The sequence below is a fragment of the Sminthopsis crassicaudata genome, chromosome 3, assembly GCF_048593235.1.
Source record: "Sminthopsis crassicaudata isolate SCR6 chromosome 3, ASM4859323v1, whole genome shotgun sequence".
Taxonomy (NCBI): domain Eukaryota; kingdom Metazoa; phylum Chordata; class Mammalia; order Dasyuromorphia; family Dasyuridae; genus Sminthopsis; species Sminthopsis crassicaudata.
The window spans coordinates 639,541,914-639,560,855 of NC_133619.1; the positions used below are offsets into that span (position 1 = coordinate 639,541,914).

At 63.5% G+C, this 18,942-nt stretch overlaps 2 protein-coding genes across 10 annotated transcripts; one reads left to right on the forward strand and one right to left on the reverse strand.

Annotated features, from left to right (window-relative positions):
• Nucleotides 1-159: 159 nt before the first annotated feature.
• Nucleotides 160-5,242, reverse strand: FKRP (fukutin related protein). Of its 9 annotated transcripts, none has more exons than XM_074306960.1 (4): nt 5,173-5,242; nt 3,402-3,452; nt 3,114-3,247; nt 160-1,872 (listed from the first exon to the last, which is right to left on the reverse strand). In XM_074306960.1, exon 4 carries the CDS (start codon nt 1,829-1,831, stop codon nt 335-337), a length of 1,497 nt encoding a protein of 498 aa, XP_074163061.1. In that variant the 5' UTR covers nt 1,832-1,872; nt 3,114-3,247; nt 3,402-3,452; nt 5,173-5,242; the 3' UTR covers nt 160-334. The 9 variants fall into 9 exon arrangements, with proteins under 9 accessions (XP_074163061.1, XP_074163065.1, XP_074163063.1 ...); XM_074306964.1 differs by having other exon boundaries at nt 3,402-3,449; nt 5,173-5,191; XM_074306962.1 differs by lacking the exon at nt 5,173-5,242 and adding an exon at nt 3,905-3,943.
• On the forward strand, nt 4,774-18,005 carry STRN4 (striatin 4). The gene is made up of 18 exons (XM_074306955.1): nt 4,774-5,061; nt 8,181-8,284; nt 9,742-9,815; nt 9,966-10,044; nt 10,386-10,565; nt 11,009-11,150; nt 12,038-12,188; nt 12,698-12,811; nt 13,110-13,225; nt 14,029-14,204; nt 14,279-14,326; nt 14,704-14,825; nt 15,110-15,280; nt 15,393-15,533; nt 15,982-16,080; nt 16,189-16,275; nt 16,630-16,873; nt 17,077-18,005. The coding sequence occupies exons 1-17, from the start codon at nt 4,789-4,791 to the stop codon at nt 16,797-16,799; spliced, it is 2,247 nt and encodes a 748-aa protein (XP_074163056.1). The 5' UTR covers nt 4,774-4,788; the 3' UTR covers nt 16,800-16,873; nt 17,077-18,005.
• Nucleotides 18,006-18,942: the final 937 nt, after the last annotated feature.

The following is an 18,942-nucleotide window of genomic DNA, read 5'->3' on the forward strand; positions in this document are numbered from 1 at the left end:
TGGGCCTGGGGAGCTGAAGACCAAGGACTGAGGCGCAGGCGGAGCCCCTGCCCCCCCAGCCCGGGGGTCCCTCTTTCTCCCCAGGCCCCCTCCAGCAGCCCCAGGAGTTGGGGGACAGCGCCCCCTGGTGGTGGAAGGGATCCGAACCACACACACACACACAGTCTGGGCCAGCCCGGTAGCAGGGGGGTCTTTTATTGCTTCCCTTGCCCTGTCTCCCTCCCCGCGACCCCCCCCCATTCCTGGACGGCCTCCATCCTCTCCATGCACGACTGAGACTCGGTCTCTTCCGCTGCTCCGGGCGAGCCCCCCGAGGGCCGGCCGCTGGCGCCCCTCAGCCGCTGCCCGCCAGGCTCTTGAGGGCGGGGTTGGGGTATTCCGGGTTCTCGATGGCGCCGGGCCCGAACTTGAGCTCCAGGAAGCGGCGGTAGTTGTTGGGGGCCTGGGCCAAGAAGCCGGCGAACTGCAGGGGCACCAGCGGGTGCAGGAAGTGCTCGGGGAACTCCACGTCCTGCCGGTGGTCGAGCCACGTGTCCTTGGTCATGACGCCGTTGCGGGGGTAGAAGGGCCACAGGTCCACGTGCAGGTGGTTGGTCTCGCTGTACTGGACCCGGAAGAAGTCCCCCTCCACGGCCTTCTCCCACACGAAGCCCCGCTCGTCCACCACCGAGCCGGCCTCGGCCCCCCGCAGCTGCTCGCAGTTGGCCACGTCCTCCAGGTAGATGCCCAGGTCCACGTCGTAGTCCCAGGGGATGATGTCGCCGTGGCGCACGGCGCCCAGCAGGCTGCCCCCCTCCAGCCAGTAGCGCACGCGGGCGGCCTCCAGGACGCCCACCACGTGGCGCGCGGTCTCGCGGAGGGCCTGCAGGCAGCAGGGCGGCGTCCAGCGGCCCTCGTAGAGGTAGGAGGGGGTGTCGCCCACCACCGTGTCGAAGCACCGGGTCGTCTCCTTGCCGCAGCCGAACCACTCCTGCCGGCCGCCCTCCCAGCTCACCAGCCGCATGTCCAGCGTCCGCAGCAGCGCCTCCCGCCGGGCGCGCCCCTCCTTCTCGGCCTTCCAGCGGGCGTGGGCCGTGGCCAGGGGGGGCTGCCGGGCGGGGGCGAAGGGCAGGTCCAGGAGGCGCACCGACCACCCGCGGACCGAGGTCTGCAGGAAGAGGCCGGTGCTCATGGGCCGGGCCAGGGGGGCCGAGAGGTTGAAGAGGTCGCGGGTGCGGACCACCACCACCACCTCCCCGTCCAGCGCGTCGCAGAAGGGCGGGTCCGGGGCCGGTCCGTAGCTGGCCGTCCACTCGCGCACGTTCACCTCCAGCGCCAGGCAGTGGGGAGGGTTCGCGGTGGCCACGGGGGCGGCCACCAGGCGGGCGTGGGTGTTCCTCAGCTCCTCCGCCATGCGCTGGAGCTGCCCGGGGGTCTCCGCTCGTGTGCCATCGGGTACCAGGGCCACGAACTCCGTGTCCACGTACGTCTCGGGCTGCGAGGCGGCCGCCGGCCGATCCAGGGAGGGCCGGAGCAGGGCCAGCCGCACGTTGGGGACGGCCGGCAGGGCCAGGGGCGGGTAGGGGAGCGTGTCGGCCGCCACCACGATGGGCTGGCTGGGGTCCAGGTGCAGGAAGGAGGCCACCACCTCGGGCACCGCGTTGTCGAAGGCTTCGAACTCTCGGATGAGGACGGTGACCCGGGGGTCGGGGGCCGAGTGGGCGAGGCGGGGGGGCCGGACCGCCCGCCCCCCCCGCCGACGCTGCTGCTGCAGCCGGGACACGTAGAAGAAGACGAGGAGGTTGAGGACGATGGCGGCCGCCAGCGCGACCTGGCACCGGGTGAGACGCATCTGGCTTTCGAAAGTGGGGCTAGCCCTGGGATCCTGGCAGCCTGGGGGAGTTGGAGGGGGGAAAGGCGGGGAGACGGTGAGGCCGGGCTCACCCCCCAAACTCCCCTTCCTCCCCTCCCTCCAACACGTCCCCTCCAGCAGCCCACCCTGACTGACTCCCTAAGGAGAGCAGGGTTCGGAGCTCTTTTACCAAGGAAACTGAGGCGTGAGAGGGCCATTAGCTCGTGGCTCTCCCAGCAGCCAAGCCCTAGCTCAGCGCCGCATCTGGTCCTGCGGGGGGGGGGGGGGGTCCCTGTTCCAATTTACGCCCCTCGTAAACAGCTCGCCAATCCTGGCCCAGCCGCGGTGTCCCGGAGCACAGGGCCCCGCCTTCCCGGGGGTCTGCTGCGGGTCTCCCACGTGCCAGGACTTCATGCTCCTCCCCAGGACTGAATTCTGCTCCTTTCTTCTGTCCCTCTCCAGAGCCCCAGCCCCCCTCAGGGAAGCCAGCCTCTCCACTCTCCCTGGGAGGATGACTCAGTGCCCAGCCCTAAGCCCCGGGGCAGGGACCAGAGAATGGAGGCTGAGTTCTGGAAGAGGCCGGCAAGCCTGTTTCCACCCAGGGCCGCTGAAGGGAAGCGGCCTCATTCCGAAGCCCCCCAGAGGCCCCAGTGGCTGCTCCATTCCTCTTCTACACGGGGTCTGGACCCAGGTGGGCAGGTGCTCCTGGAGGAGGGGCAGGCGTTCCCGGAGGAGGGGCTGGCTCACTGTCGGCAGCCTGGGCTCCCTGCGCCTTCTCCCCAGCCGTGCCCAGACTGGTCCCAGCAGCCTCAGCCAGCCCAAGGAAGCTTCCTCGTCTCTGCCCTCAGCCCCGAAAACCAGCTTCCTTCCCAGGCCTCTCCTACGGAGCCCGGCTGGTCCCAGGACACGAGTATTTAAAGGCCTCGAGCCAGGGGGCAAGCTCACTGACTGTGGAGGCTCCCTGCTACCCCACAGGCTAACCCCGCCAACTCCTGGGGCTCTGAGCCCCTACAGAGAGCATCTGGGGATCACTGAGTCCTATTATTTTACTGATAGGGAGACTGAGGCATAGAAGGGAAGGGTTCTGGGTAAGTTGCCCGAACAGTGGGAACAGCCTCCCCTCTGTGAACTCATCACCAAGGAGTGCCCCCCGGGAGCGAGACCCTGGGCTGGGGCAGGGGAGGCGGAATGGGGGGCAGGGAGAAGGGTCTGGCCCAGTGCCAGGCCTCTCTGGAAGGTCAGTCTAGGAGGGAGACGAGACAGACACAGACAACTACCGTACCAGTGGACTGCTGGATCGAGCGGGGACGTTAGACGTCATCTCCAAGGCCCTGGTGGCAATCCTAGCTCTGACCCTGACTTCCCGCGTGCCCTTAGGGAAAGTCCCTTCCTCTCTCTGGGCCTCAGTTTCCCCGTCTGTAAAAGGGATGTTCTGGTTCTTTGAAGGTCTAGGATGCTGAGAAATGAGGGTGGGCATCGTGGTAAAGGGAGAGTGGCCTCCCCCAGACCCGCTCCAGCCCAGTCTCTATCCTAGTCCAGCAGGCCCGAGATTGGGGGCCCCAGAGCTTACCTTTTTAGGACAGAGGAGTATAGAAATCCCCAAGGCTGACTGCTTTTCCTTCTGAAGAGTTAGGAAGGGAAAAAACCTGAGTTAGATGCGATTTGGGGACCCCGCTCTCAGGTCTCCTATCCCCTCAGGTGTACCCCAGTGAGCCGCCCCCCTTGAAAGGGACAGGGCTGATTTTCTGCCTGGCGCAGCTGACGGGGGAAGGGAACGACTTGGCCTCTCCTTAAAGGGGGAGTAACCACTGGTAACTTCCCTTCCCCCTTTGGCATCAGTCTAGAATTAGGAAAGGGGTAAGTGGAAAAGAGGGAGTAACCCATAGCAAACTGCCTCTCCCTCCCAACCCTGAGTGGGTCTGGACACCTTAAGAGAGACTGAGAAGAGCCTGTTACCACAGCAACCATCCTTCCTCATCAGGACCCCTTCCCAATCCTCGCCCCAGCTTGTTACCCATTATAGTGGGGGGGGGTTATGGCAATCACCCTTTCTTTCTTTGGGCATTAGCTCACTGGGGTCTAGGTGTGGTACTGGGCCTGGATACCATAGCAACCAACAGAGGTAGGGATGGACTCAGCAGATATCTGGGAAGGGGCAAGATTAAGGGGACCATGGTAACAGCTCTATAGTGGTTCCCATGGCAACTGGCCTAGGAGAATGGGGGTAGGGCCACTGATCCTGGCCCAGGGTATCCTCAAGTTCTGGGGGAGAGGAGAGAATAAGGTAAGGGTTTGAAATCATGGCAAACAAGCAGGTTGGGGGGGGGGAGATTGGCTGGGGGTTGGAGAAGAGCCTCCCTGAGGCCGGCAGGATTGCTATGGCAACCCATGGGGGGGGGAGGGATCCAGGATTGGCAATTTGTAGTACCCAGGGTGGGCAGGATAGAGGGGTAGTGTGAAGGGTCATAGTTGCTATGGCAACCGCGGGGGATCCAAGAGACAGCGTGCAGACTGGTTCCCTGTTTCTATAGCAACCATTTAAGGATGGAGAGAAAGAGCTCTAAGGAGGGGCTGGAACGGGAGGGGGCCAAGGAGAGGTGGGCTGGATTCGAGATTGGGAAGGCCTCTCGGTTGCTAAAGTAACCGGGGCGAGGGGCGGAGCCGGGAGGATAGACCGGCTGGGATGCCGGGTAGGAGGCTGAGGGGAGGGGTGTCAAAGGGCTAGGACCAAGGGCAGCCCTCCCGGCGCGCGGCCGCCGCCCTGCGCGCCTCCCTCGGGGGCTGAAAGCGCGCGTGCGCGGGCTGGCGCGCGGAGGTAGGGCGCGAGGCTCCTCCCCCCTCCCTCATCCCCGCGGGCTCGAGCGCGCGTGCGCGCGTGCAACCGCCGTCCGCGAGGGAGGCGCGCGGGGCAGGAGGCGGCCCGCGAGGGCGCGCGCGCGCTCCAGCCGCCGGCCTCCATGATGGAGGAGCGAGCGGCCCCCGCCGCCGCCGCCGCCGCAGCCGCCGCCGCCGCCGCCGCCGCCGCCGCCGCGACCGCCCCCGCCTGCCGCCCGCCGGCCCCCAGCCCCGCCAAGGGCGGCGGGGGCGGCGGGGGCGGGGCCGGCGGGGGGAGCCCCGGGGCGGGCCCCGAGCCGCTGAGCCTGCCCGGCATCCTGCACTTCATCCAGCACGAGTGGGCGCGCTTCGAGGCGGAGAAGGCGCGCTGGGAGGCCGAGCGGGCCGAGCTGCAGGTGAGCCGCCCCCGGCCCGGGCCGCCGCCGCCCCCGCCCCCGCCCCCCCGGCCCAGGGCCCGCCCCCGCCCGGCCCGCCCCCCGCCGTTGCCCGAGCCCCGGGCCCCTCACCCGCCGCCGCTGCCGCCGCCGCCGCCGCCATCTTGGAGAGCAATGGCCGCCACCCCCCCTCCCCGCGGGAGGGAGCGGAGTGGGGAGGGGAGGGGGAGCGGGGAGCGACCCCCCCACGGCCGGGCTCGAGCTCCTGCGGGAGAGGGGGGAGCGGGGAGCGCCCCCCAGGTCCGGCCTCGAACTCCTGCGGAGGAGGAGAAGGCTGGACCGCGGAAAGTGCCCCCACCACTCACCGTGGGAGGGGGAATGACCCTCTAAGCCCCGGGGAAGGAGACGCGGAGACCCCCACCCCAGCTCTCCCCCACCCTCTGTCCTTCCTAACGCGAATCACCGGGTGAGAAGTGAGACTGGGGGGCCGGCGCCCCCCACAATGGGGAATGCGGGGACCGGGGAACTCCCCCCTCCCGCGTTCGGGGCCTGTTGGAATGGAGGAGGGGAAAGGGAAGGAGTGGGTAGGGGGGGGGCCCTTGCCCCCACCGCCGGAGCTTTCGGGCCTTGGGGAAGAAGTGGGAGAAGTAGCTCTGCACCGGGATTTGCTTGCAGGTGGGCGTGAAGGCGGCGTCCCGCCTCCGGAAGTGCCCGGCGCCCCTTTACCCGAGGCTGCTTTCGGGGGGGAGCCCCAATGTGCTGCTTCCTGCTGAGAGGGGGAGGGGTCCCAGCCGGGCCGGGACCCTGAGCGTCCCAGCAGTGACAGGAGCAAGGCCCGGGGGGCGGGGCTCCTGCAGCAGCGTATTCTTGTGGCTTCCATTCTAGTTTTCTCCATACCCCTAAAGATAGATTCTCCCTCCCTCCTCCCAGGCAGCAAACACGCCTGTAAATGCAAGCAGGGACCGGCCTTGAAAACATTGCTGGATTTGTCACCTTGGGCAGGAAAATCTGACTCTAAAAAGGGATAATGGGGAGGAAGAAAAAGGAAGCAGGTGAAAGCTGGGCCTGCTTCTCCCGAGGCTCCTCCCCAGGCTCCTCCCCAGGCCAGGGAGCACTTTGTTGTCAGAGACCTCCCGGGCGGGCGGTGGACTCGGGGCCCTCTGCCGGACCGCCCGGACCCTCCCTTTGGGCCTGCAATGGCTCGTCTTTATCTGAGGGGCCGGGGACACTCCCCGGGCCCTTCTCTCCTGGCCTTTGTGAAGTGCTTTATGTACCACCCGCCCAGGGGCCTCCGACTCCCGGCTTTTCCCGGGCCGGCTCCCAGGGATTGAGTCCGCTTTCCAGGAGGGCTGCAGAGGAGAGGAGAAGGCTGCTGGGAGCCGGCCTCCGGGAGCCCTGCGAGGCGTGACAAGGGTGCGGGCTGTTGTCCGAGGCCAGCCTCAGGGTCTCAGACCAGATGGGTGGGCAGCGTGGGCCACAGCATGGGCGTCCTGAAGACGGGGACTGTTCTGGCATCATGAGGGGACTCGGGGACATATTCGGATCTCCCATGTAGCTTTGTGATCAGGAGCATTCACCTGATGGGTGAATCTCCTACTAAGTGAGGATCTTAAGACATTAAACACCTACTGTGTGCTAGAGATCCAAAGGGGAAAAAGTAAAAGTCCCTCCCTCCGAGGAGACAGCAGCCTGTCAGCGTCCCTGAGGCACGGTGCAGCGTTTTTGGAAGAGCCTTCCATGCATTTGGGAGGAAAAGTAGTTCTGAGAGCAGGAGGCAGAAGGCCGACCCTGGCGGTCGCTCCCTTCCAGGGGGCGGAGGTGGGGTGACCGTTAGGGCTCCCTTCACCCAGGAGAGGGAGCCTGGCTTAGTCACCAGCCAGCTGGTGTCTCTCAGACAGGAAGGAGAGAGAGGAACAGCAGGAAGGGAAGTGGGAGACGGTTCTCAGCTCTGACTGGGTGGGTGGGAGTCTGGGAACCTGGGACCCTGCAAAGAGAGGGGGTGAATGTGGGGGGATGTATGTGTGTGCCCATGGGCAGTGTGAGTGTGCCCAGCCCTGGGCAGGGACTGGCATCCCCCTCACCTCCCCTTCCCGCTGGGGGCCTCCTCACCCCCTTGGTTGACAGAATCGAGGGTGATTTCAGGAAGTTGGGGTTCGGGGGAAAGTGTGATCCTCAAGGTGGGAGGGAAGAGGAAGAGGAGGCCTTAGTGAGAGCTCTTTGGGCCCTGTAGCTTTTTCTGGTGATTTATTGCCCCCCCCCGGCCCTGCCCTTCTGTCCGGTGCTGGGTGAGTGGGCAGGACTAGACCTCGAGGAGGGGGCTGCTCCACGCCGAGCCCTTACAAGAGGTTTCAGAGAGACCCTGGGCCCACGGCTCTGGTTCTACAAGCGGGAAGGCAGGAAGCTCCTGGGAGGGCAAGTGCAGGGCCCGCTTTCAGCAGGTGTGGATGCGGAGTTTGGGCTGGGAAGCAGAAGGGTCGGTGTGTGGGCAGGCCAGAAGCCTTCCAGCTGGAGTTGCAGAGAGGGGGACTGAGTAAAAGCGTCATTTGGCGACTTGAGTGGGGATGTGGATGTAGGGTAAGGATGCTGGGGAGGGAAAGCGCCCTAGTCCGGGGCTGGACCCCTCCTAACCGGGGTGGACAGCATGGTGGAGGGCAGATGCTGGGGGAGCCTCCTCCCAAAGCAAGGGGTCACAGAGTCTTAATCTTGGACCTGGAAGGGCCTCCCAGAGTGTCTTGTCTCTTAAAGCGCCTCTCCCCTGGCCTCCCCTCGAGCCTCTTGGTTGGGGGCGTCCTGTAAAGCGGGCCCCAGGTGAGGCTCGGCTCGGCGTTACCCAGCAGCCCTTCGGCTTGTGGGGGGTTGCTGTGGTCATCCAGAGAGCCTGGGCCAGGCCTAGGAGGAGCTGGTGGTAACAAGGACCTCCGGGCAGGCGGCTCAGCCGGGGAATAGCGAGCCGGGCTCTTCTCGGCAGCAGTTCTCTGCTAAAGGCTTCCAGAGAGCGGGCACTCCCTCCTTCCTCCTCCTCCGGCCATGCAGGCCATAGCGATTTAGAGGCTCTGTGCCTTACGTTGCTTTGACCCCGGAAGTGTCGCGTTGGGAAGGGTTTCTCCTGCCCCTGACTTCTCTTTGTTTCCTCCTCTCAGGCCCAGGTGGCTTTTCTCCAAGGGGAGAGAAAGGGACAGGAGAACCTTAAGACAGACCTGGTTCGGCGGATCAAAATGCTAGAGTTTGCACTGAAGCAGGAACGGTGGGTGAGCTTCCCCTCCCCCTGCCCACATACCCCGGCTCTCCTTGGCAGAATCGGAGCCAGAAGGAGTGCGGGGGCCCCTGGCTCCGCCGACGGGCTGGCCCAGGACTGTGACGGGGCTGCGTGGGGAGAGCGGTTCTGCCGGCTGGCAGCGTGGAGGCCCTGTCTGGACTGCACAGCCTGGCCACGTTAGTGCCACGCCAAAGCCGTGGCCGAGGGCACGAGAAGTCCCTGCTTCCAGAGGGCTTTTGTCCTCTGCTTGGGGAGCCTGGATATATAACCAGCTAGAGGGCTAGAAAACCATGGGGAAATCCAGGAACGAGAAGTGGCCTGGATACACAAGCACTGAGAGCCTCGTCTAAAGCTGCAGTGGCTTCTGCTCCGACCTCTTTGTTTTCTGGGGCCACAGAGGCTAGCTGCTTGCCCAGGGTGGGGCAGGGCAGGGGTCCTAGCTGCCAATTGTGCCCCTGCTGCAGGCCGGCCTTCTCCCGGGTGGTGAGGAGGGATCACTGTACGGTGCTTGGCTTTGGAATGGTGGCTTTCTGGAGCTTTCCGTGCCAGCATTAGCCTCTTCACAGTGGGAGCCCAGCTCCCGGGAGGGGGAGCCTGTTATTTCCCAAGGTGTCCCCTTGGGTGCCACTGGTTGTCAGGAAGATTTTCTTCATATTGATCCGAAGCCAGCCTCTCCGAGGCGCCCGGGCTCCTCGCTCTGCCCTTGGGGCATGAAGTCTGGCCCTGGCAGCGGTGCCCGCGGCCCTCTGAAGCCCGCTGTCTTCCAGGCCCCACTGCCCCCGCCCTCACATTTCTGAAGGGCTGTCAGCATCCCTCCTCCCCCCACTCTTGGGGGGACATCCAGGAGGCTGCAGTTTTGGGGACGGAGAGTTGTGGCTCACCCTGGGGCGGGAGCTGGGGGCCCTTAAGGGCTTATTTTACAGATGAGGAAACTGAGGCTCCTCTCTGCCCAGGTGGCTAGGCAGCCCTGCTTCCTCAGGAGCTGCCCCTAGAGCTTCCCCTAACCCAAGCCCCTGCCCCATCACAAAGTCTCCCTGGGAGGACTTGGAGGTGGTTCTGGGCGCCTTTACCTCCTTGAGCAGTCAGTCTGGAGACGTCCAGGAAAGGTAGCACCAAGGCAGTGACGAATAGTGAAATGAGAGGGAGGCCCTGAAATTCCCCTGGCAACCCAGACCGCCACCCTCCTTTTCCTTTGGGGGAAGGCTAAGGACTTGTCCAAGGTCACCAGACTCTAAGTTCAGGGCCTCGAATGCCCAGCCTGCCTTCCTAGAGGCCCTCCCAGCTTTTGAGTTTGAATTAATTGAGCAGTTCCAAAATTCTTTGGGGTCAGGACCCCCTTACACTCTAGTGCCCTCCCTTCGGAGCTTTGGCGTACTCGTCTGTTTAGAAATGAAAGTGCATTGGCTCACTGAAGCTGGCCTCCCTGACAGCCTCCTTTCTTCTAGAGCCAAGTATCACAAACTGAAGTTTGGGACGGAATCAAACCAAGGGGAGAAGAAGTCGGAGGTGCTGGAGCAAGGTGTGTGTGGAGCGGACTCCTGGAAGCAGGGACCAGCCTTCTTAGGGAGGCAGATTGGCGGGGCCGGGGCTCCTTCCCAAGCCCCTGGGTGGGTGGGGGCCTTGTGGGGGGGGGGTGGCCGCTGTCCTGAGCCCCTCTCTCTCTGCTCAGTTCCCAATGGGCCTGTGGAGTCAGTCTCCTTGGAGAGCAGCCAGCTGGTGTGGAAGGAAGGCCGGCAGCTGCTCCGACAGTGAGTGTCTAGAGGGTGCAGGGCGGCCCAAAAGGCCTCTGAAGGCTGCAGGGGTGAGCTTCTGAAAGAGCTGGGGAGGTCCTGGGTGAGGAGCCTTTCCCAGCTCCCATCCTCCCTGCGGCTGAGCCTCTTCCGAGAGCCTCGTAGCTCCCGCTTTGATCCTCCCTCCCTGGGCTGAGGGAGGGGGAGCAGCGAGAAGAGGGAAGAACTTTCCTGGGAGGTGCCCCCCTTGTCTGAGAGGAGGCCCCTGCCTTCTCCTCGTTGGCTTTGCCTCAGGTCTGGAGCTTCTGAGCCCTTTAGAGGTTTCCCCCCAGACCACCTTCCTTCCTCCTTCCTCAAAGGTACTTGGAGGAGGTGGGCTACACAGACACCATCTTGGATATGCGTTCGAAGCGCGTGCGCTCACTGCTGGGCCGCTCCGTGGAGCTGAACGGGGCAGCCGAGCCTGGTGATAGCAGCCCTGGAGGGCTTCCCACAGGGGAGTCGGTGCTGGCCAAGCAGATCGAGGAGCAGATCAAGAGGTGAGGGCTCTGCCTTGCGTCCCGATTCTGCCTGGGTCTGCCCTTCGCTTCCCTTTCCTTCCCCAAAGCTGATTGCTGGCCGCATCAAGCTTCGGGGGACGTTCGTTTAGTGCCTACTATGTGCCAGGCATTGTGGTGCATCTGATCTCCGGCAGGCGGGTTTGGGTGTTTCCATAGTCATGGCTCAGTCTCTGGATTTACCAAACATTATGTGTGGGGAGTGGGCTCTTGCAGAGAGTGTCCCCCGCCCACAGCAGCAGCCAAGTCAGGAGGGGGCCTAGGACCAAAGAGCCCAGCCAGGGCAAACTTCGTTCTGCTGGGGATTTAGGCCACGTCTTCCCCAGGCTCCCCCCGGGTTTCAGCAGTCTGGCTTGGGAGGGGGTGGGTGGGCTCGGGGTACGGGATGAGCTCTGGCTACATCCCCTCACTTGTGTCTTGGGCAGGAATGCTGCAGGCAAGGAAGGTGCAGAGCGGCTGGGAAGCTCCGTGCTGGAGAAGATCCCATTCCTGCAGAATTGTGAGGAAGAGGACAGCGACGAGGAGGAGGAGCTGGAGAGCATGCAGCCCAAGAAGCAACGGGTCAAGGTGTGCCGACCTGGCAGCCTGGGGCAGCCTCTGGCCTAGCCGCAGGAGGGCGGGAGTGAGGGAGGCCAACCTTGGGCCCAGCCCGCCTTGGGCTCACTTCAGGCCCGGCCCGCTTTGGGCCCAGGACAGGCTCAGGCCTGGTCTCAGCCTGCCTTGGCCTCAGGCCCAAGTCTGCCAGTCTCGGGCCTAGCCCACCTTGGGCTCATCTCAGGACCAGCTTCAGGCTCAGGCTCAGGACAGTCTCAGGCCTGGTCCCTGCCCATCTGGGGCTCTGGCCTGGCCTGTCTCGGCCTTAGGCCTGGCTTGCTTTAGGCTTAGGACAGGCTTAGGACAGTCTCAGGCCTGGATCCGGCCCACTTTGGCCTCAGGCCCGGCCCACTTTGGGCTTCTTTTAGGTAGGCCCTAACTCAGTCCTCGGAGTATTAAGGTCCAGCAAGGTACAGAAGACACAGCAAGGAGGGGAGGTCTGAGATGGGAGGGAAGTGGCAGGTGGTGTTGGTTTCTCTGAACTGGGACCCTGGGTTCGAGTTTTAGTTGGAGGCCCATCAGGTCGGTTTCCTGATTGTTGGTTTGTTTCTTTGAGTGATGCAGGGGGTCACTTAAGCTGGCTGAGGGGCCTGTTCATTCTGGTCTTCAGGCATTCTGTGGTTGATGCCTTTGAGGGGGAGTGGGTTACACGAGCCAGGTCTCATGTGGTTTTAGAGGGAAGGGCCTTGAATGTCGGGTTTAGGGTTAGCCCTGACTGTGCACATGGTGGGGAGACCACCATAAGGGAGGCACGATTGTTGGCAAGTGGACTGGAGCCCCTTGTCCAAGACCCGCTGGGTCTGCCCCCAGGTGTCCTCCTGCAGCTCCAGCCCTCAACCCCTGGTTTCCTGTTCTCTCAGTTATCGTCTAAGCCCCTGGTCCCAGAAATGGATGAGGAAGATGACGACGAAGACTCTGAGGATGCCATCAATGAATTTGACTTTCTGGGCTCTGGGGAAGATGGGGAAGGGTCTGCTGAGGCGCGCCGCTCCGGAGACGGCACTGAGCTGGGTAAGAAAAGGGGGTCATGGAGGGCCGGCCTTTCCTGGCCCAGCCCGCAGCTGCTTCCTGCCCCAGTGCGTGGCTTCCTCTGACGGGCAGGCTTCCTGAAGTCTCCTCTGGAGGCCTAGAGGAAGCCTGCAGGCTTGACCTCTGCCCTTGGCGGGGGGCCTGGGGGAGAGGGAGAGGGCTGCAGGCCAGACTTCCCAAGGACCCCGAGCAGCACAGGCCGGAAGAAGAGGGAGGTTGGCCTGAGGCAGGGGGGGGGGGAGGGAGAAGCCTCTTCTCCCTGCTCTTTGGCTTGGTGATCCTCCTGCCCCCAGCTCTGCTTCCCCGGGCATGGGGATGGACTTCCAGTCCCTGCCCCACCCAGACATCTTATGCTTCTTGGGGGGCGGGGCCGGGGGAAGGTGGGTTCAGGCTGCTCTCGCCTTCCTGGAATGGGGCAGAGAGAGGGAGTGGGGAGCCCCGAGGGGCCCGGCAGCTCAGCCCCTCTGGCTTTCCTTTCCCACCCCGGGCAGAGAGTCGGCGGGTGAAACTGCAGGGCATGCTGGCTGATCTTCGGGATGTTGATGGGCTGCCCCCAAAAGGCACCGGTCCGCCCCCTGGCACGCCACAGCCCCGGCCCCATGACGGTGAGGGTGCTGGGGCTCTGGTGCTCTCCCTCCTGCCTTTGGGGAATGGGGACCAAGCCTCTGGGAGGGACTTGCAGGGGCCAGGTAGGAGGAGGATTTGGACTGATAGGAGCCTTCTGGTCAACACGCTTTGGCGGGGATGGTGGGGAGCTCCCCGGAGGTTGTGGGAGGTCCCCTAGGCGGGGCAGGTGGGTCAGTGGTCAGAGAGGTCCCAGCAGCAGCAGCAGAGAGAGTTATAGTCCTGACTCCAGGCCCAGGCCTTGTCCGGACTCTCCAATGAGCTGGCTTGTCTCTGCAGGTTCCCTTGGCTTTTCCTCCGACGTCTTTATCATGGACACTATTGGGGGTGGAGAGGTGAGCCTGGGGGACTTGGCCGATCTCACCGTCAGCAACGACAACGACCTCAGCTGTGACGTGAGTGTGGGGACCTCCCAAAGGTTATTAACAGGGCAGCCTGAGTCAGAGCCTGGGACCCGACCCTGGACCCCGGAGGCCCCCTCCTGATTCTAAAACAGTCTCCTGGGCTGCCGCCTAGAGGGGGGCCTGACCGGTCAGCATCCCCATGACTCCAGGAAGTCATATCTCCAAGGCCTCTGTTTTGTCATCCATAAGAGGAGGGGCTTTAAGGAGGTGGCCCTGAGATTGCTTTTGGCCCTGGGACTAGTGAGGAGAGGAGCCTGGGAAGGGCTGCACGGGAGGGACATGGTGCTGACCCTCCACTGGAGGCAGGAGCCAAGGCTGGGGTCCCTCTGGCCACCAAGACAGGAGGACAGCCCGTGGGCAGAAGCCATTGTCCCTGGGTGGGGTAGGGTGAGCTCCCAGGGCAGGGGGGGGCGGTTCTCACCCTCAGGTCTGTGAACTAGATTTGGAGAGGGCACGGTGACCCCAGCTAGTAATCTAGTGGTTGGGGGAGCCAAGGCTGCTGGGGGTATCTGGCCCCAAGTGAGCAGAGCAGCTGGGACAAGTGTCTGTCTCTCCCCCCTTCCCGCCTCCTGCAACTGGGGGCGGCTACTGCCCCCTCCCTCAACATCTGCATGTCTGGGAGTACCGCTTCCTTTGTGGCCCGCTTTTCTAAAACCTGAGGAAGGGCCCGTGGGGTCCATGCCACAGAAATAGTGCAGGGGCAGAGATTGGAGGATGGATGGCTCCAAGGTTCCTGGGGCATCCCTGGAGGGTGGAGGGTTAACGCAGAGATTCCCTATCTTTCCTTCCCCCAGCTTTCTGACAGCAAAGATGCCTTCAAGAAGACTTGGAACCCCAAATTCACCCTCCGCTCCCACTATGACGGCATCCGCTCGCTGGCCTTCCACCACAGCGAGTCAGCTTTGCTCACGGCCTCGGAGGACGGCACCCTGAAGCTTTGGAACCTACAGAAGACTGTGACGGCCAAGAAGTGAGTGGGGACCTGGGGAAGGGGCGGCGGGGGCCCGCGGCCTGCCCACTAACCCCGTGTCCTCTCCCGTGCAGGAATGCTGCTCTGGATGTGGAGCCGATCCACGCTTTCCGGGCCCACAGGTGGGTAACGGGCAGCCTGTCCTTTGGCATACTTGCTGGGAAGCCGCTGGGGGGTGCCACTGTGCCCATAGATGTGGCTTCCAACCCGGCCTGCGACCCTTATCGAGCGCTTGGGGCCCTACTGCCTGCTTGTACTTCCCAGCACTTCCTTCCTGAGCTCGAGGGAGAGTGTGTAAAGTGCCTAGCCTGGTGCCTGGCACACAGTGGGCACCTGGACAGGGGTCCTATGTTTTCGTGATTATGCCCTGAGAAGGGGCAAGCGGGGGCACCTGCCTGTGGTCCCTGATGCTCTGGGGAGGAGAGCTGTGATGAGGGCAGCCCCATCACCCACCGTCCCTCCTGCCGTCCTGCTCACCTGCCATTCCTCCCCTCTCTAGGGGCCCCGTGTTGGCGGTGGCCATGGGCAGTCACAGCGAGCATTGCTACAGTGGTGGCGCGGATGCCCGCATCCATTGCTGGAGGATCCCAGACCTCAATATGGACCCTTATGATGGCTATGGTGAGGGCTCCTCCCTCTGGATAGAGCGCCCCTGCCCCCCAGCCCCTTCCCAGAGACCCAGGAGGCTGTGGATTGTGGCGGCCACGCCTCTTGTGTTCCCTTCAGAGACCAAAGCCTGTCTTGGAAGGCAGAGGGGCACTGACGTGCCCCGGCAGCAAGCCCAGGATGTGCTAGCACCCCTCCCCATTTCACCCAGGGCCCTCCACCACCAATCGGGAGGATGGGGGTGGGGGGAAGAGTCTAGCCGACCCTGACGCTGACCCCTTCTTGCGGCTTGGGCCTAGACCCCAGTGTGCTGAGCAGCGTCCTGGAGGGCCACGGGGACGCCGTGTGGGGCCTCGCCTTCAGCCCCGTCTCACACCGCCTGGCCTCCTGTTCTGCGGATGGCACCATTCGCATCTGGGACCCTAGTGGCCACAGCCCCACCTGCCTGTGCACTTTCCACACGGCTGGCGGTGAGTGGGGGGAGGGAGAGCCCCCATCCTCCAGGGGCACAGAACCTGGTGGGAAGGATGGGGTGGGGGTGGGAGGAGGCATGGCCAGCTCCCCCTCTCTCACTCCGGACAGAGCATGGCATCCCCACTTCCGTGGCCTTCACCAGCACAGAGCCGGCCCAGGCCGTCGCTTCCTTCCGCTCAGGTGACACGGTCCTCTACAACCTGGAGACTGGCAGTGCCCTTCTCACTCTGGAGTCCCGAGGGAGCAGTGGTGAGTGGGGGCGGGGCTTGGCGGGGCCCTCGCCCTGAGCAAACTCCCCGTGGTGCGACCTGTTACTCAGGCCTATTTTCCCCCTGGGGGGAAGGTCATGTTCTCCCTGTGAGTCAGAAAGGGAAACTGAGGCGGGCACGACAGTGCCCCCCGGAGGCCTCAAGGAAGGGTCTGGAGCAGATTCTGGCCCCATTGGTTACACTGTGGCCCCAGGCTTAGTACAGTCAGCAAAGCTATCCTTGCTCTGCTTGAGAGATCACTGGATGGCCCCCAGAATGGGCAAGTCGGCAGCTAAAAACTTCCTTAGAAGCTATCCAAACCTCCCATTTTACAGATTAGGGAAAACCGAGGCCCAGTGCTAGGAGGTGACCCAATGTGGCCATGGGTGAGCACGACTTTATCTCCAGTCCTGTGCTTTCTTGTCTTTCACTCACTCTGCTCCTTTCAGGGCCCACCCAGATCAACCAGGTGGTGAGCCACCCCAACCAGCCCCTTACCATTACTGCCCACGATGACAGAGGCATCCGATTTCTGGACAATCGGACAGGTAGGAGCGGGTGGCCTGCATCCCCCCCCCCCCCTTCCCGGCATGCGCTGAGGTAGGTGTGCACACAGGGGCACACCCACACTTGTACCTGCTCTCTTACTTGGACAGGTAAATCTGTGCACTCCATGGTCGCTCACCTTGATGCGGTGACCTGCTTGGCTGTGGACCCGAATGGAGTCTTCTTGATGTCCGGAAGTAAGTTCTTCTGGGAGCGGGCGAAGCGGCCCAGCCAGGAAAGGGGGAATAGAGTAGAACAGTGTGTGGGGTGAGGCATTCGGCAAAGAAGGGCCAGAAGGGTTTGGACTAGGGCAGTGAGGGAAGGCCCTGAGCACAGTTTGAGGAAAGAAGCTGGAATTGGGCCCGGGGATGGTCAGGAGGGGGGATGTCAGCAAGGGAACAGCTGTGGGGACTGGATGGCAGGGAGGGGAGGGGGCGTGCCTTGCTCTCGTCCCAGCTCTGCACATGGTTGGGGAGAGGGTCAGCCTGGGGGCTTGAGGGGCCGGAGCAGGGGGATGGCTGGACTCTGGTCACGGGCTCCTTTCCCCCAAGGCCATGACTGCTCCCTCCGCCTCTGGAGCCTGGACAATAAGACCTGCGTGCAAGAGATCACAGCACACCGCAAGAAGCACGAGGAAGCCATTCATGCCGTGGCCTGCCATCCCAGCAAGGCGCTCATTGCCAGCGCCGGGGCCGATGCCCTGGCCAAGGTGTTTGTATGACGCCCCGTCCCGTGCCCCGCCACCTCCCCCTTCTTCCCCGAGGAAGGGTGGGGCGGGGCAGGTGGCCCCCCAAGGTGAGTCGGCCGGGCGCCCTATGTGTGACACCGTGTCCTGCCTCGCTGGGCTGCTGGTCCCTGCTGGGAGTGGGGTTTGGGGGGAAGTGGCGGCTTCATCTTGCTTTGGTTCTAATGTTGCGTCCCCTGGCTGAGGGGGACAGGAGGGGGTTCTCATTGAGTGGGGTTAGGTCTCTGTCCACCACGTCTCCCCTGTTTTCCAGCCGGTGACTTTCTGCACTCCACGTCTGGAATGGGGGAGCAAGAAGCCTCCGCTCCGAGCCTCATGGTGCTAGCAGCCTGTGGGGCTGGCCCTCTCCTCGGTCACCTTCCCCATTTCTACTGGGGTTGAGGAGGGGAGCCGTTCTCTCCAGCCAGAAGGGGCCTGATGCTTCCCCGCCCCTTCGGAACTGGCTCCTTTTCTCCCCTCTCCTCCCCACTGGGGCCCGGACTCAAGAGTCCAGAGCTTTCCATTGGTCTTTGAGCCACAGTAATAGGGCTGGGTGGAGGGGGGGGGAGCCTTCATGCTGAAAAGTGCAGACCCTCCCTCTGCCTGGCCGGCCCCTCTTCTAGGGCAGCAGAGATGCACCACCTGGGAGGACCTTTCTACCCACATCCTCCCGAGGAAGGAAAGGTTGGGGGGACCAAGATGGCGTCCCCGGATGGCCACAGCGGTCCCCCTCTCAGACTTTTAGAAACACACCCGTACTGCAGACACTAGCCCCTCCCCCAAACCAGAAGCATCGACTGCCTGGGGGGGACACCTCCTGCCATCCCAGCACCCCTCTGGGGCCAGGGGCCCACAAGGGACGTGAGGGGCGCCTCATTGACTTGAGGGAGCAACGTGGAATCCTTTCTTTCCCCCTCTAACCCCTTTTTCACACTGTATATTCTGTATAAATCAATACAATTTTAAATGGAAGCCCAGCTCTCCCCTCCCCCAGCCTTCCCAGAGCCCTTCCCTTGGTTGTTATCACTGTGTGATAGTCTCTGTCCGTCTGTCCCCCTGTCCCCCCCCTCAGGGTTCCCAAGCTTTTCTTTGTATATTTATTTCACTCCTGATTTCAGCTCTTTCCCCATCCTCGCCCGGCCTCCTTCCTGCCTCCCCCCATTGTATGTGAAGACCTGCCTCAATAAAACCTTTGGAATAAGACCTGGGTGTCGGGAGAACTGTTGGGCTCTGGATCCAGGGCCTGGGACTTGAGGGGGAGGGGACCCCTGTGAGGGACAAAGCCGGCTTGCTCTTCAGTGAGAAGGGGGGAGTTTGCAACTTGGGGGAGGGTGGGGTGGGAGGAAGTGAAGCCCAGGAACCGTATCTCCCCTGGCTGCCCAAGGCCCCCTGGGACAGAGACGGTGACGGTGTCAGAGCGCACAGCAGCCCAGCCACTGTTTCTCTGCCGAAAGTCGGGGAGCAGTCGCTTCTCATTAGCTGGCTCACACAGCCTGTGCTCCAAGGCCCAGAGGCCCTCCCCTCTTCTGGCCCGGGGCAGCTCCCACCAGGGGGGGGGGGACCCACAGGGATCTCAGGTACCATCTGGTCCCTCCTGGTGCAGATAAACAGATTGGGCTGGGAGTGGTCCAGAACTGGCCCCTCCCCCCCCAGCCTGACTCCAGGAGCTCACCGAGGTGGGGCTTGGAGGCCCCCCTCCCCCCCACGTGCTGGCCAGGGTTTCAGGCTGAAGCCTTAGACTTCCTTCCCCGGGGCCGGCCCGGATGTGGCATAAACAGCCACTACCTCCAGAACCGAGGAGTGCCCCTCCCCCAGCACCCCTCTTCGCACTTTCTCTGCCCCCCACAGCGGGGCCTCGAGGCTGGCTTAGGACGGACTTTCTTGTGTGAAATGAAGGAGCGGCCACTAGAAGCCCCCGGAAGGGGGGCAGTTGGAGGAGGGGGCTCGGGGCCTGCGGAGGGGTCCCCAGCCTCGGAGGAAGAAAGGCCGCTTCCGGGGGGCAGGGGAAAAGAGGGGGACACGGGAGCTTTCTCCGTGACGAAAGGCTTTCCGTCTCCAAAGTCCTCCGCTGCTGCCTGAAGTCGGGCGCTCCACCGGCGGGGGGCAGTCATCCAGGCCGCCTCCCGCTCTGCCCCCAAAT

Excerpts from the sequence above, each read along its gene's own strand:
- STRN4 (XM_074306955.1), top strand. The coding sequence starts at position 4,789 with ATGATGGAGGAGCGAGCGGCCCCCGCCGCCGCCGCCGCCGCAGCCGCC. Across the intron at positions 13,226-14,028 it reads ACAACGACCTCAGCTGTGAC|CTTTCTGACAGCAAAGATGC; the intron begins GTGAGTGTGGGG and ends TCCTTCCCCCAG. Across the intron at positions 16,276-16,629 it reads AGTCTTCTTGATGTCCGGAA|GCCATGACTGCTCCCTCCGC; the intron begins GTAAGTTCTTCT and ends CTTTCCCCCAAG.
- FKRP (XM_074306960.1), bottom strand. The coding sequence starts at position 1,831 with ATGCGTCTCACCCGGTGCCAGGTCGCGCTGGCGGCCGCCATCGTCCTC.